This window comes from Oxyura jamaicensis, chromosome 6, assembly GCF_011077185.1.
Source record: "Oxyura jamaicensis isolate SHBP4307 breed ruddy duck chromosome 6, BPBGC_Ojam_1.0, whole genome shotgun sequence".
Taxonomy (NCBI): domain Eukaryota; kingdom Metazoa; phylum Chordata; class Aves; order Anseriformes; family Anatidae; genus Oxyura; species Oxyura jamaicensis.
In genome coordinates, this window is record NC_048898.1 from 24,983,205 (window position 1) to 24,999,885 (window position 16,681).

Here is a 16,681-nt window from a genome sequence, read left to right on the forward strand (position 1 = left end):
TGCTAATACTATTATATATTGTTGTAATATATAAGAAATAAATGTTATATTTCACTGAAGCATTTTAATGCAGGCATCCTACTTAGATGAATCTTTTTGGGGGGGACCTCTTTCCCACACCTTAGGAACCAATCTAAATGCAAAGCGGCTGACAACAGGGTCATTCCTCACCATGGGCTTCACCACTCAGCTGGATCTGGGCTCCACATTCATATTAATTTCCTTAAAACTCCTCCTTTATAATAATGCAATCAGTATGGGTAGGAGGGAGTAATGGGCTATTGTGGTGTTATACAACATAATGCTGGTCACTGGCAGGACAACGTTGGCAGGTTCTTCATCTATCTCTGGTAATTTCACATTGGAGCTACAGCTCTGCCAGCAAGGGAAGGACAGAGAGCACTAACTACAGCCAGATGCACGAGCACAGCAGCTGAGCAAAGAAGTCTCAGAGTGAGAAGTGACATTTTGATCGATTCCACATTCTGGTCAGAGCAGAGGAACGCTGGCACTCACAGATAATTTTGCCGTGCCTTTACTGTCCTTTTCTTTCTCACTAGTAAAAGTGAATACATTCATTATCATCCACATAGAATTCTGTTCATCAAAAGCAAAAATCTGATTCAAATTCAAGCTCTGGGGAACCTGACTCCTAGAAATTCACAGTTCATTTTCCACAATCTGTCTTACAAGCAGATAAAGAAAGAGCAGTTCTTGCTTGATTTAGCAAACCAGAGGCTGAAAAGGAATACAAGCACTGCCTGTAAAATAATTCCAGGGGGCGTAAGTGCCAGGAAGGGAAAATAACTTTAATTAAAAAGCACAAAGACAAATAATAATAATAATAAAAAAAAATCTAAAATGCCCAATGGCAATATTAGAATAGAAACCAGAGGGAAGTTTCCAACAACGAGAAGAATTAGAATTGGAATAGCTATCCAGAAAGGAGGAAAGCAATAGGAGGGAAGGGAACCCAACTGTTTATATGACACAGTTTGATCAGTTTAGGGCTGTAGGATGCAATATCCACTACAGCCCTGTACCTTTCCTTAATGGATAAAATAGGTTTGAATGCTTCAAATTAAAACAACTTCAGGTTATTCACAATGACTTTGCCTGGGAAGAAATATAGTGCATTGGAAATATATAGGTGCATTATTATTCTGTAATACCTATGATCAGTTTGTCCATACAATAACGTCAAGTAAAACTTTACAAACAATACCTAATGTAGAGTCTTGTCTTGTCTAAAAGCTTTCACATAGGAGACTTAACTCTTCCCCTGCTTTCTAGTGTTTCTACATGACAACAGCAACGATGACCTTGCAGGCTTCGTGCTGCACTGGACCCATCAGTCATATTGATTTCCTGTTATGGAAGGATACAAAAATTGCCTTGTCAGGTTACTTTGCATCTGGTCCATACCCCATCTCCAACAGCCTGGTGAGGATCTTCTGCTATGGAAGCCCTAAGAGCAGCTCAACTCTACCTTTCCAGCAATGTAAAACACATAAGTTTGAAACTACTGCTTAAAGATATCCAAGGCTACAGAAGGTAAGTGCTGGGTAACTATGCAAAAGACAAATCCCAGGCATGCAGCAGGACACATTCTCAAATTCTTTGCCAAACACTTTGAGATCTAAACCAATGGCCAGCCCTGGAGAGCAAATTCTCTCCAGAGCAAGACAACAGCCTTGTAAAGGGAATGAGAAACTGATGCTGCTTTCCTTCATGGTACCACATTATAGCACAAGCTGTAGCATCAAGGCTCCTCCTTGTATTCTCTTACTTTATGACCTCCATTTTTTTGCTCTTTCTCTGGGGTACCTTTCAAATGAATAAGTAAGGCACTAATCTCACTCTGAGCTAGCGTAGGACAAAAGCAGTCTTGGTTTCTTGGAAGCTCTGAGAAGCATCTCTATCCCAAAAGATCATAATGGATGTTTCCTTGAGAGTTGCTTCTCTGTTAAAACCAAATCTCTTTCAGCTCCACACAGAAATTTCTGCTAGCTGTTTTCTCCTACTCTGTAGCACAGCATTAAGGGGGCTATGGGGAATTCAAATCTACAGTGTTTGGATATACCAGATCAGGAAGCATGCTTGATATCTCTGCAAGCTAGGAAACCTGCCAGCTTCCACAGTGATGATGAAATTCCTCAGAGGTGCAAGTATCTGGGAGATCTCACTTGTGTGTCTTGTAGCTGATGTTTGAGGAAGGTTTTATTTGATAGTGTCTAATACTCCAGTTTTTATGGAGGCTAGTAGAAAGACTCTTAGGATGTAAGTAAATTAAGCAAGGGTACTAGCATGGGCCAGTTAACACACTCCTGGATCATTCCCAGACAGCCTGGGACTTAGTACAAGCCAAAGACCATTTCCAGCACCCAATTTATCTGCAGCCGCTCTATCCTGTTCTGCAGGCTGAAAGAGCTCAGGTCTGTGGAGATGCCAGACAATGCCAGCTGCTGGCCTGTGTGGCCTCACTCACCTCCACTGGAGTCAGAAAAAGCCTGAGCACCATTTGCATTTTCCTACAACACTGGATACATTCCCGGCTTCATCCTCATCAGTCTTCTGACAATCCAGTTTCCCTACACCTGTGCTGTCTTCTGGAGAGCACATACTGACAGTGCTGGTAAATGAGCCAAGACAGACAGGAGGGTGCAGGGCACATGTGAAGTGTGTCCCTACAGGTGTGAGCTAGGCACTGTCAAAGGCCTGGGGTCTCCACTGTATGGCTACGGCTAGGCCATAGCACTCTCCCCACAAAGCTGCATGCTGGTCCAAGAACTGCTGTCAGGTATAGTATGGATATTGTGCTGGAGGGTGAGCTGTCTGGGGTGTACCTACAGTCGCTGATGGGCCCCAAAGGATTGCTGGGGTAAGACTATTTATGTCAGTGGACTTATGTGTGGATGCCTCAGACCACTACTTATTTCCTTTGCTGCACCTGTGGCCAAGCATATAGCAAGCCCAGCCTCAGAGCAGGATGCCATTGGTGAGATGGTACACCACAGCCTGGCCCCAGAGAAGTGGCAAATGCAATCTCTTACAGCAGTCAGGGATCCTTTTAGGGGTCCTTTCCCCTCCATCAGAAGCACTGCAATTGTATCCAAAACAATACCAAAAAAAAAAAAAAAGGATACAGGGAACCAGACTGAGGTTGGCAGAATCAGGTATATTCAAACTAAAAATATAAAATAATAATAATTAAAAGAAAAAAAAAAAAAAAAGTGGCTTAGTGGTGACAGTGCTTTAATTTTCAAGCTTTTTTCATCTAAAGGGAGCTCAGATGTTTTTGTCTTTTGTTTTGGCTTTTCTGTTACTCACACAGATGCTGCAAACTATGATCATCTCCATAGTGCCCCTATGCCTGGGTGAAAGGCAAAAGCTGTTTAACAGCAGCACACGCAGAGCCCATTAAAATGAAAATGAGGTGTGCTGCATCCACCTGCCATGGTGGGGAAACACAGGCAGGAAGCTGGCAGCTACTGCTGCTGGAGTGCGGCCAGGGCACTGGGGTTACACAGCATCCCTTGCAAACACTACCACGGGATCCTCTGCCACCCCCGTGCAGGCAGGAATACTCACATTGCACACAAAAGGAAACCTTTCATCCTCACCCACCTCCCGCTCCCAGCTCCTTCACAGCTGAGTGCCCCAAAACTCTCTGCAGACACCCTGGGTCAGCGCCACGTTGAATACCCACTGAGCTAACACTGTTGCTTCAGCTGAGCCTGGGTAAGCCTGTCGCTCATCCAGCTCCTGCTGGGCCCAGCTTCATTAAGTGTTGTGAGGGGGGTGCAGCCACAGCGGAAGCTAGCACAGCACTGCCAGAGTGACCAGCAGCAAGGTGGGAGCGTGACCTCCCCAAACACAACACCACCCAGGGCTCTTTGGGCAGGACAGCAGCAGCACATTTTCCACAGCTCCCTGGAAACATTTCTACACCAACACACTCAGTAAGCAAATCCATCCTTAGCATTAATAGTCCATACTACTACAGAGGGCAGAAACATACATACTTATATATATGCCTAGGCACATGTATAATAAAAAGCACAAATAATAATAATGTCTTGATAAATGTAGGTATGAAACATCCTTGTATTAAAAGAGCAGGAAAATTGATGCTTTCTGTGTGAGTTTTTATATCAGAAGCTTTTTCTTAGCAAATGGGTCTCTTTAAACCAGTGTCAGCCTCAATTCAATCTGTATGAAAAGACCAGAGTTCCTACAAGGCAATTTCTGTTACCACGACTATGTAAGAGAGAGACTAGCTGAGCTGGGAAGAAAGGGGAAAGTCCTTCAAAATAGAGATAACAAGTATTCCTCTGTCAATTAACTGATTAAAAAGCTCCTGATGAGCCCATAAAACCACATCTCAATTAACTAGGTCTGAACCCCACAGTGAGGTGCTTATGACATCCATGTTAAATTCTAAATGGGGTGATTGTGTTATGCCTTAATACAATCTATACCAACAAGAATTCATAATGATCAGACTTATTTCTAAATGTTACTAGGCTCCCAATACTAAAAGCTGAAAGGCAGGCAAAGGGTTTGTGCCAGGCAGCCAGAAATCTTCTGGCATTACAGCTGCAGACACCCTGGAGGAGAGGAGCCCAAGTCCCCCTTTCTCCCAGGAAGCTGTGTGGGCCAACACCAAGTCATGCCAGCATCCCTGTCCCTCTTATTAGCATTCTGCTTGTTGACTTCAAGAAGCAGTGACAGAAGTTGGAGCACTCAGGCAGCCAGATTCCTCAACTTCTGCTAGCCCAGGAGCAGAATTAAGGGCAGACAGAAAGCAAGCCAGGCAACTCGCTCCACTTAACCCCGGCCCCAGCCCAATGGATCCAGGTTACCTCCACAGCACAGGCTGGAGGGCCACTGGGCTCAAGTTAACTTGGTAACTGATGCCACGACTATTGCTCCAGCCTGGAAGCCTGTCACCTATTCCTGTGGCTGATTTCATTCTGCTTGGCTCATGTCAGAGCCGTTCTGTCACTACTCATGAGAAAGGTCTGGGTCACAGGGAGGAGACAAGAACTGCCTCATTTTAACACCTTGGTGACAAGGGGTGAAAAAACATTTTTGATCCCTGCATGGAGGCACCTCGGAGATGAAGTCCTGAAGCCAGCCAACATCTCACCACCAGCACGGCATGGGGCCAAGCCCTGGGCTGATGTGGGCCCAAGGGACAAGAGGAAGGAGAGCAGCAGCAGAGGGGCTTTCCCAGGCCCTCTTCCTTCTCCCATCTGAGCCTCCCTAGCTCCCAGCAGGGGTTACCCTGGGGTGCAGGCAGGGTGTGAGGAATGGGTCCCCCCAAGACTGGCCTTTCCCCTCCCCGCTGTGGGTGGTAGTAGTAGTTTATCCCTCTCTGCCTCCGGGGTGATGGAGAAGGGGGTTGGAGGGGGCTGTGCTCAGCGGGTGGGCGGCGGAAAGTTTTTTGCTCCAGAAGAATGGTCCTTTTGAGGCACTTCTGCCCCACTGCACACTGCTAAGCGAAGCCAATCCGTGGCGCCCGGGAACGGAGCAAAATCCCCCCTAAAGAAGAATTAAAACTCAGCAGCCCCCACCTCCCCCATCCCACCCAACCCGGAAAAAAAAGAAGGGGGGGGGGGGGGGGAGAAGAAAACAAAAAAAAAAGGCATAGGGGTGGGAAACAAATCAAAACCCAACCCCGCCGCCCCCAGCCCCGCCGAGCCGGTACTCACGCTGCTGTTGTGGCCGGACCAGTGCACCATGGCTTGGTTGTGCGCCGAGTCGCCGGTGAGGGCGAACGTGGTGCTGCCCAGCCGCAGCTCCTCCAGCCCGAAGCGGGCGGCGCCGGAGCCCCCCGGCTCCCTCCCCGCGGCTCCGCCTGGCCCCGCGGTGCCCCGGGGGCTGCGGCCCCGCCGCCGCCGGCCCGAGCCCCGCCGAGAGCCCACCGGGGAGGACCCCTGGCCCCGGCGGCGATGGTCCCCCGCAGGAGCCGCCGCCTCTCCGGGCCGGCTCTCCCTGGCCACTTTGTCGGGCTCCCTCGTCAAGGTCCGGGTCTCCCAGCCGCTGATGTTGGCTCCCAAGAGAGCAGGGTCGAGGGGCGCTTGCAGCCCGGCATCCTCCGCATCCATCCCTGCCCCTTGCCCTCTCTCACCTTTCTTCTCCCCCGGGAACCTCCTCTGGTCCTTTTCTCCTCTGTCGGTCCTCAAATGCATTAGTAATCCTTGCTGCGGATGTTGATGCTGCGGCTTCACCTGGGAATGGCAGGATCTGCAAGTTATTTCTGCACCGGTAAAGCCGAAAGTGAAGAGGAAAAGCCATGTCCAGTAAAGGAGAGCAACGTGCCAGGCTGGGTACCAGCCAGCAACTTTTTCCATCGCTGCTGACTGCTGATGAGTGCGAGGGAGAAAGAGCAGGAAGGAGCGAGTGAGCAGGGTGCTGCCGATTTACCCACCGCGGGGTAAACACAGCAAGAACTCCATAAAGTTTCAGACTCTGCTGTGTTTGGTGCAGCCAGGGGGGAGACTGCTTTTTTTTTTTCCCAGATTTTTTCTCCTTGTTTTCTTTGTCTTCTTTTGCACTTTTTTCTTTCTTTCTCTCTCTCTCTTTTTTTTTTCCTCCTCTTTTTTTTCTTTCTCTCTCTCTCTTTTTTTTTTTTTTTTTTTTTTTTTTTTTTTTCCTCAAGACTGGCGTTGCTGATCAGGCTTTTGATGGAAGGGAAAGCCACAACCACACGGGGGAGGAGCTGAATTGAAGTCAGAGAGAGAGGGAGAGAGAGAGGAGCAAATCCCGGCTGGTGATTCCTCCCGGCTGCCTCTGTGGAAGTCTCAGCTCGCTCCTCTCCCGCTCGCTCTCTCTCTGCTCGCTCTCACTTGGCCGCTTGTGCATCACCCTCCTCCGCAGCCACCCCATCGGGACGCCCCGCGTGTGTTCCGTGAGCGATTGGCTGCTCACTGCCTCTCTCTGACACGCACAGCACACACACGCACTCCAGGAGGACTTATTCCAACTTTTACACTCACACACACATCTGATTACCATTAGCTCAAAGCCCTAAAACCCTCTCCCAAGCCCTGATGTATTAAAATCACCACACGGGGACTGGAAGCAAACGTGCAAAGTGAAGCAGCGATGCATGCACAAGTATGTACATGCATGTATAGTCTTCCGAGGGGAAATATTTTAATTTGGTTAATTAAATTGTCTCAAATGTCTGAAAAGGCTCTGAAATGCCCTCTTTTTTTTTTTTTCTCTCTCTGCCTGTGACTGATGTAAATACACTGGAGGTGCTGGGAACAGTCACCTGCATTTGATTTCACAAGAAGGAAGTCACATTTCAACCTCTCCACTCCTTCCTCTGCCACTGCTTTGCTGTTCCATCACTTACAGTAGCTGCCGATGTTTAGATAAATCATTCAGGCACAGCAGAGATGTACTCAAATAAATGCTGATAGGGACAGAGACAAGCTTTTGCACATGAAATGAAAGCAGTTGAGACGGGAAGTGGGGAAGAGAGGGCTTCTCCATCAGTGGTTTATCAGAAAAAAAAAAAAAAAAAAAAAAAAAAAAAAAAAAACCTTGCTGCTCTAGCTGCCTCTCAAGGATCAGCAATTTCTCCCCCAGGAGCTGAGCTCTCCTTCTCACTAGGTATCTTCTCCAGGGTGTTGTCACAAGTGGTGGCTGGAGCAGATCACGAAATCCAGACTGCAGGGGTTGGTCTGTGCCTGACCGTGGGAGCACTGGTCCATTACTGTGGGCAGTGCTGTGGGTGCCTGCCCACACCGCAGGACAGGGGCCTGAGTTAAAGGAAACATGTCAGCGACCATGAACTCTAAGACTGGAAGGAATGAAAGGCTCTTCCACTGGAATTATATTCAATCCCCATCTGGCTGTCCTCACTCATTCCCATTTGATTTTCAGAAGAGTTTATTTCTTAATTAATGTTTTTAATGTTTCCTTCCTGACATGCAAGACTTTATTGTGTTTTTTGGCAGGGCATTTCAGAAAGAGATTTACAGATTTGTTCCACATTCTTCTAGAGATTTTGCTCAAATGTTCACTGGTGACACATCTTGGAATATTAGCACAAGATCACAGGGGGAGACTTACAATAATTGAGGCTGGGCATAACTTCATGCTGCTTACAACAATGATGGATTGTCTGCAATGTAACCATCAGACCTCAGCTAAATCTACTGTAAACCAATTAACTGCATACCTGTTCCATATCTCCCAGTTAAATGGTTACTATTAGTTACAGCCTGTTGGTAATAATAATTAACACTTTGTATTTAAACAGCTCCTTTCCTTTACTAAGACCAAAGCTCTTCACAAGGCCAGTGGATTTTATTTTTGTTGTATAAATATGGAGAACTGTCGCAGCATTATCAGCCAGGCAACAAGGACTGCAAGTGGAGCAACTTGATTATCAGCCCAATCCTTGTCTTCCATAAAATGCCACATTGATTTGTCCCAATGGATGCACTAAGGACTGACACTTAGGACAGGTCTCTTATAGAGTCTTTAATTTAAAGGGGTGAAATTCAAAGAGATGTGTGAAGAACTTGAAAGGAAGAAATGAACAAGAAGTCAGGAAATTTCTCCTGAGATTATCTTTGCATTTAATAGAGGTTTGTGTGTCAAGGACTGGCTAAGGCACACAATCTGATTGTGTGTACTTTTGAATACTCTCATGGTATGCATTTATCCGAGAGAGACATTTTAAATTGCCATAATCTAATCTTGTTGCTAGCCATCTTTCTGCCATAGATGATGTGATGATTGAGTCATCAGAGATATGAACCCAGAATCTTTTGCACACAAGAATAATCCCCTGTCATTTGATGTACAGGATAATGTTCTGAGCTGGGAGCTACAGTAGGCCCCTATGCTGTTATCAGAGTGGGCTGAGTTCATACTCAGCCAAAGGAAAGCATTGGTGTGTAGTGACAGGGCTCCGTGGCCATGTCCACAAGCAAGGAAAGGCTGGCTGCACAGACATGAAAAGGTTTGGAAGAGTTCTCACTTTCGGGGACAGGAAGCACAGGCAGGAATCTAATTAAGGGAGGAGATACTAGTTCTGGGTAGCTGATGCAGTTGAGCAAATATCTTCCTAAGGATTTATATAGTCTTGTGTAGAGATGCGGGAACAGAAGGAAACATGACTGAGTACACACATCTTCAATTAGTAATGGGCAGATTCAGAGACAGGTAGAAATATAGTCTTGGTCAAGGACACAAATCCTCACAAAAGCCTTGAGAAATCAGAACATGTGAAATTGTAGCCCCAAAACACTTCCTGGTTCCACAGGATTCCTGTTTTCTGAAAGGAGCTAGGTGATAGACCGCTGCACATCAGAAGCACCTCAGGGACTGTGCAAATGCCTAAACTTTGATGGAGTAGAAAGAGAGAAAGAGAAATGAGAGAAGATGGAGAGTAAGAAACAGAACTGAGTAGGCTGAACCAGCTGAGTTTTCAATATAGGACAGGGACATAACATAACTTTTTAGGAATAACCTTTTAAAAGGATATCTTTTAGGTTAAGCAGTAAAATTTGTCTGTAGTAAATATTTGTATAATCAGGATTTTGTGAATCTAAACCCATTTTAAATCATCAGTTTCCTCTGTAAAGACTGTGTAATGGAGAGATCCCAAGAAGAACACTGCTCCATTGATTCCTGTCAAGCCACGGTGAGTGAAGAATACTGTAGTTAGACATTACACATAATTTCTCCAGAAGGAATCTGTGTTTGGGAAAAAAAAAAAAAAAAATGTAAATATCATAAAGAGATTTTTTTTTCCTAACTAGGTTCTGTATGCTTCATTTTCTAAATAAAAGAGTGATTAATTATATGCATCATTTCCAAGTGCCTCTTATTTCACTGAACAAATGGAAATTATTTATCTACATGGCTTATTTTGTAGCAATATTTATATAGATGGCACATAGGTATTAAGAGAACTCAGTCCTAGGACTTCATATAGGGGCAATGTATCTGGCACAGAAAAATTATTTGAAAAAATCTGGAACTGAAACAACACAAAATCTGTATCTTCTCGCAACTGAATTTCATTTACCTCACTCCAATTATTTTTGGAAAGGTGACTGCACTATTTATTTTTAACACTAATAATTCCTCTAAATTAATTAACATGAAAGCTCTCCTTTGTTATTCTAGACAATGAAGCCCCAAACCAGTGCCATCCCAAAATTAAGCTGCTGTAGCTTTTAACAGGGGCTTCCATTCATCTGCAAATGTGATGCAATTTTGCTTTAGTTGCCATAAATATTAACAGCAAGGGCTTTTTATTCTTTTACTCCCTCTTGCTGCAGCCTGTTGCAAAGACTGAGGTTTAAAGTAATCTCAAAAAGTGTCAGACTTTGCTACTTTATAATTTAAAGAACCATTTTGCTTTGCTAAAGCCTCAGATGGAGTTTTCAGATAGAAATTTATCTGGCAAGGAGAGTTGGGAGGCAAGCAGATTTGATCAATGTTATTGCCTCTAACTCCAGGAAGGTACTCAGCACCCACACCTGGTGTTAGGTTTCCTTAAAGCACTGTTATACTCAAATTTCTAGGTGATGCTTATCAACCAGCAGCTCTTTCTGGAGACAATAGGAGTTGTGTGGATCTTTCTCCTCTGGAAAATCTCTCTTGTTGACCCTCTGATTCACTTCCACTTCAGGATCCAAAAGAATCATCCCCTCCCACCACAGCCAGCAAAGCCCATGGTGCAAACTCTCCATGTTGCTCTTTGTGTCCAGTCATCCTTCCTGCATTTCCTGTGGAGTCTTCATGAGCCAGCTTTCCACAACAATTTCGTGACAAACCAAGGGTGGATTTGCCATAGGAGGAAGGGAGCCTGTGACTCTCCCCAAAATAGGTTTTTTCAACCAGACAAGTACTGAAGCAATACTCACATGTCTGCACAACTACCATACCCACACTGAAGTTGAATTCAACCCTCTTTGCCGCTATGTTTTATGTCCTGGCATTTAATCCCACCTATGCCATTTCTTCTCTAGTGATATCTGCTCCTCTGGGCTGGCCTTGCATTTCAGTTTTCTGGTGATCATCTCTCCCTACGATCTGAAGATATCAATCTGTTCCCACCCTGCACTCCTGAGTGCTCTTCCAGTGTTAGGTATTATAATGGAGTTTATGAGCCAAAATCACGCCGTTGATGCCAGGCCACAGAAGACAGTGGGTGAGGAAATCTTCTGCTTGAAATTCCCATCTGAAATGCTCTCTTGATCAGATTTTGTAGCCTGAAAAAACTGGAGAGCTGCCCTGCTGCGTTTCATAGTTTAGTTGGGTGCAGAGTTGCAAGGACTGCACTTACACCAGGACTGCACAAACTCAGCAAGTGCTCTGAGCTTACAGCTAAAGGAAATCTGAGCTGGAGCTTAGAGCTCGAATAAGCTTTATTGTAACAACTTTTAAACAAGTAAGCATTGGTAGAAAGAGGGAGCCTGAGGTGTACCTCATGGTGAAGTCATTCACCACCACCAATATGAATGATAACCACAGGGATAATCTAGCAATCGTCACATTTCATCCTGATGGTTTTAAAGCAACCTAATAATACCCAGAAGTTTTTTGACATCAATAAGTGAAATGTATGCCGTGGAGATTTCCAACCACATGAAAGGCAAGAAAGTAACGAGGAAAAATGAAAATGGCTTTAGCAAAAACAAATAATTCTTGACTAACCTGATTGTCTTCTCTTATTAAATACCTATTATAATGCCATCTCCCATGGCAGTATTAGGGTAACCTAAGGAAGTATGGGTGATTGATAAATGGTTTGAAAATTGTCTGGACCACTAGCCTCAAAGACTGAGAATCAAATGACTGGAAAGAGCCTGGGGGTTGCACTGGAGGCCAAGTAGCCAACGCTGTTCTCTCTCTTTGCAAATAAGGCAAACTGCATATTCCTGCAAACTGCAGTATAAAGTCAGTAACCTGCTTCTGACCAGCTGAACCAATGATAAATGATTCAACATGAGTTCAGATACCAATATATGATGAAGTTCTGATTCCTCCAGAGACCGTTCTAGTTCTCCTTTCATTAGATACCTATATCTGCAGTATTAGTTTAACACGGTAAAGGGTACTCAAACAATTTCACTCTTTCATGTCCCATCCCACCTACCTTGACGGTACTGCTGCCAAATTTCTTCAGATTCTTACAGGACTCCCAGCATTTGTATGAGTGGGGTAAACAGCAGTTCTAGGTCTAATATAGTGCTACTACTGGTGGTGGTATAAATGGCAAACAAATGTCATAGACTTGCTCTTTAACATCCTACATTTGCCCTTACTAAAAAACTTGGGCTTTTCTTTGCTGTCTCTTTTTGTTCTACCAGTCATGTATCCATTCTATATCTGACATTTAGCATGGTCCTTTCTTTTCTTTTCATTGGCTGAAGTTGCAAAGCTTCCTTTTCATTATCAGAATAGAGTCTTTGCAACTATTCAAAATCAGCTGAAAGTTACTTAGCTGTGCCCATTGAATCATATTTGTTCCCTCACCATTTAGGCCTCTCCAGTTCCTCAAGTGAATCATGGCTATAGGATGCCCCTGATTGTCTTGCAGCCTTGCAAATATGCAATTTGAAGCATGCTGATCAAGTGCAAATACTAGTTTCCTGTGAACAATAAATATCATACAAAGCATCTTCAATAGACTCAGAATACTTCAGTAACATAAATCTTCTTAAAAGCCTAACAGGCATAAAAATCATTTGTATTTTCTCCCTTTTGCAGAGATTACTGAACTTTAGTCATCACTGGGGAAGTTCACCTGACATTCTATCAGCTCTGGGTTTATCTGTATCGACAGGACAATAAAAATTCTTGTCTATCACTCTACGGCTGTCACCTTTGGCTTCCTCACTTGGTTGTGGAACAATTTAATGGAGGTAAGAGAATAATGATGAAGAGAAAAAGATTACAAACTTAATGGCCTGTGAATGCTGTTTATAGTTTGTCATCATTACAGATGGTACTTTCTTGCTCCCTGCTTGATTCCTCATAGCCAGAAGAGTTGACAAAGTAGAAGTTTGAACTACAGCTAAAAAAAAAAAAAATCAACTAGAATAAGACAGAGAAGACAGAAGAAAAAAAAATATTTTTTTTTTCTAGCCTACCTTGTTACAAGAAAAAAAATACAAAAACAACAACAAAAGTACAACAACAACAAAAACACCTTTTGAGATTGATTGAGGATGTGAGCTTTTTCACTGACAGTATATTATTTCAGGACCAAAAAAAATGAGCAAGCAAAAATTTCTGATAGGCAACTCTGTCTTGCTTCATTGGTGCATCATTTCATAAGTCATGGTCAGAAATCCTTTTCTGGAGACAGATGCTCACAGATCAACCAGCAGAGCTTTTCTTATACAAATTCCTGTGGTACAAAATCAGGTGAGATAGACCTGGCCAACAGTTTTTACTTACCCAGCTCATTTTGCTAAAATAGGTTATACAATACTCACATGAGATGTTCTGCTAGTTGATAAGCAGTGTGATACTTTGCATCAGACATCCACATCTGAGAATTACAATGAGTACTCAGAGATACCCTTCCCATCAGAGCAACTGTTTGGAAAGTAATGCTTTCATTGGACCTACATAGCCAGAAACAAAGGTAAATGCAGACAGAAAAAATTCCTCTGACCTCTACTCCCTCCAGCCTGGTTGCTTTTTCAAAAGCTTCTCCAATCAGTTGTATCCACAACTACTATTTTGCAGCTTGGTGAGACAGAGAAGGATGTACCCTTTAATGAGGACAGAATAAATGGTCAAGAGATATAGGACATCAGTTCCACATTCATGGGAAACTCTAGTCTTCTGATGAAAATATCAGAAGGAAGGATTTGGAGTAGGTGGTAGAAAATCAGGATAAAATGCAGAGAAAATCTATATTTCTACATTGTTGATCTTTTTGTTGTAAATTATAGTGAATTTTGAGCTCCCAAAATTTTATACGAGAATATATTAAAAAAAAAAAAAAAAAAAAAAAAAAACCTCCCCTAACTATGGAGACAAGGCTCTTTCTGGCTCATAATCTCATCTACAGAATTGTTTTAATTCAAAATACAAAGCTAAAGCAGTCAAATTTAAATGTTCCATTTTAGCAGTTTGAAAATTAAGCTTCCATTTTTTGAATAAAAAATGGTTTTCTGGAGCTAAATTTGCCTGCATGCAAGATTTAATATATATATATATATATTTAAAATATATATGTGTATATATATATATATGTATACAGAAAAGCAAAAAAAAATACTTTTTTTGCAAGCTGAACAGAATGTTATGTTCAGCTTGAAATGAATCTTTGTTTTCTGATTTTTTCCCCCCTATATTTTTTATTCAGTTTGACCAGTGAATTTAAAAATCAGTTATTCATATATATGACTTTAATTATCTAAGATGTTTGCCAGAACACCTTGAAAAATAAAATAAAAAATAAAAAGTATTTATCTAATTTGCTGTTTGGTTTATTTCTTGCCCAGAGTTCCTAGCACTTTATTTGAGACATCTGTGGGTGTAACACATGGAATATCAAGCTATATAAATCTTGTACACAGGTATTGTTGTCTTGTAAATAGGACCTGACAATGATTATTTATTTTAGGATTAAACATGGGATTATTTATAAAAGGACTCTATGAAATCATTTCAAAATGAATTGAAATTATTTCCATTTTTAATGAATCCCTTAAAAAGGACAAAATAAAAAATAAAAAAGGAAAGAAAGAAATCCTCTCATCCTCATTCAAAAAAAACTTTCTTCTAGATAAATGATATTTATGAAATAAACCTGATGAAAATCCAACAAATCTGACAGTTTAATACACGTATCCACGTGTCAATAAATAGCCCAAGCAATAGAACAAAAACATAAACTAAGCTTTTTCTGATTTCATTGCAAGCATTCCCTGAGATTCTTTGATATATTTGCAGAAGTGTTTGCATGTGCATGTCTCTCTGTATTTACTATTCACTCATATCAAGGAAGCAGTGGGTAAGAGCTTCATTTGGATATATTTTCATGCAATTAATAAGTAGGGCTTGTGATTTTCTTATGCCAAAACCAAAGTTTGAAGCCCTCCAAATGCATGTACTAGTCCAAGTCTGAATCACTCTGCTTTTCCCCTCCATTTCAAACAATGTTACTTCAAAAGATAGTGTGCTTAACTTTTGTCTTCATTCAGTCCAAGTCATTTTTAATATTTTTAACAAGACTCCTTGATATCCTTTTGGAAATGGATTCAGTTTTCAAGTCTGGCTGAAGTTCTGTGTATATTTCAGTTCATTTATGTCTGATTGCAGTCAGTGGGAGTCTTTTCATTGATTTCAATGGAATTTGGATCAGGTTCATTTCCAGCATAACTTACATATGTTTGCTGTCATGGAATAAGCCAACTACCGCAGCAGTAGTATCCAGTGGACTCGAGCAAGTGCCTCTTCTAAGTACAGGAAATAAAACTAGTATCTCAGACCTTGCTTGGGAGAAACTTAAGCATGTGCTGGTTTATTAATGGTGACTGCTCTATATAACACATCTTAGTGTCTGCCCTTTCACTGCACTAAGAGCTTCTTTTCTGATTCAGTCCCTCCCAGCAGTCAGCTCATTTTAATATTTAATATGGTGCTTGGCTCTCCTGCAATGTTCTCTTATCATGATTTCAAATCCTCCTTGACACACTCTGGGCATTTTGCTTCCTTGAACATCTGCTGCATGACTCTTTGAGGTGCAAACAAACCATGTTTTATACAGTTTGGTTCTTTTTGCAGATACCAAAGGAGGCAAAAATAAATAAACAAGGCATGGGGCCTGGACTGCTTTCCAGTTTTGTGTTTTTGTTGTTGTTGCTTTTTGTTCCCCACATAGGTGCATCTCTCTGAACAATCTTATTTTGTCTTTGTTGTTATTGTTTTTGCCAGACAACATAATTATCTTGATTGGTGGGTGGCCAAGAAAGTTTTAATTAGATCCACAGGGATTCGAGCACAGGACTGTGTATTTAAAAAAAAAAAAAAAAAAAAAAAAAAAAAAGGCAAAACAATGTTGCACGTTGCTAGAATTATTGTTTGTTGTGAGGTACCTTCTGTGAAACATGACGTTCCCTCTTTGCAATTCCAATTCTGTCCTCTCTTCTGCCTTGCTTTTTCACTTGGCTGATGGGGAATAGTGAACTGGCTCTAACATCCATGTACCAAGACAATGCTGCCAAGCTGCTGCTACTGCAGTGTCCAGCAGCTCGGCCCATGCCAAACAGAGCCATTGATCCACCCGCTTGTGCCAGTTCAAAGGAATAGAGAAGGAATAACCATTTTTGTGGAAGGGATGAGTGATTTGGAACAGGCAACTGGCATGGACAACAGTGAGCAACACTGAAGTCAGGGAGAGGACTGCACAGGGGAGATCTTTCTGGCTGGTTATAGTTATTAATTTTTTACTGAAAATGGCTTGTTTTTATTTATTCAGTTGTCTAAAAATATCCTGGTAATGAATTAGACTGAATAGGGGGAGGGGGACAGAAAAACACATATTGATTTTCTAAAAGCAGGCTTGAATGCTGTTATTTTCCAATTAACGTTCAGCATTAGAGAACAATCCAGCTGGAAAGAACCAGCTAAGCAATACAAAGCTTTCTACTCTCTGCACTTTTTCTAGTGATTTTTT

General features: G+C 42.5%; 1 protein-coding gene across 1 annotated transcript in view; it reads right to left on the reverse strand.

Moving 5' to 3' along the window:
- SORCS1 (sortilin related VPS10 domain containing receptor 1) overlaps nucleotides 1-6,887 on the reverse strand; it is a 292,547-nt gene extending 285,660 nt beyond the window's left edge. Inside the window, exon 1 of the mRNA XM_035330764.1 lies at nucleotides 5,718-6,887. Within this exon, the coding sequence (XP_035186655.1) occupies nucleotides 5,718-6,359 (642 nt within the window). The 5' untranslated portion in view covers nucleotides 6,360-6,887. The remainder of the gene's footprint in view (nucleotides 1-5,717) is intronic.
- Nucleotides 6,888-16,681: the final 9,794 nt, after the last annotated feature.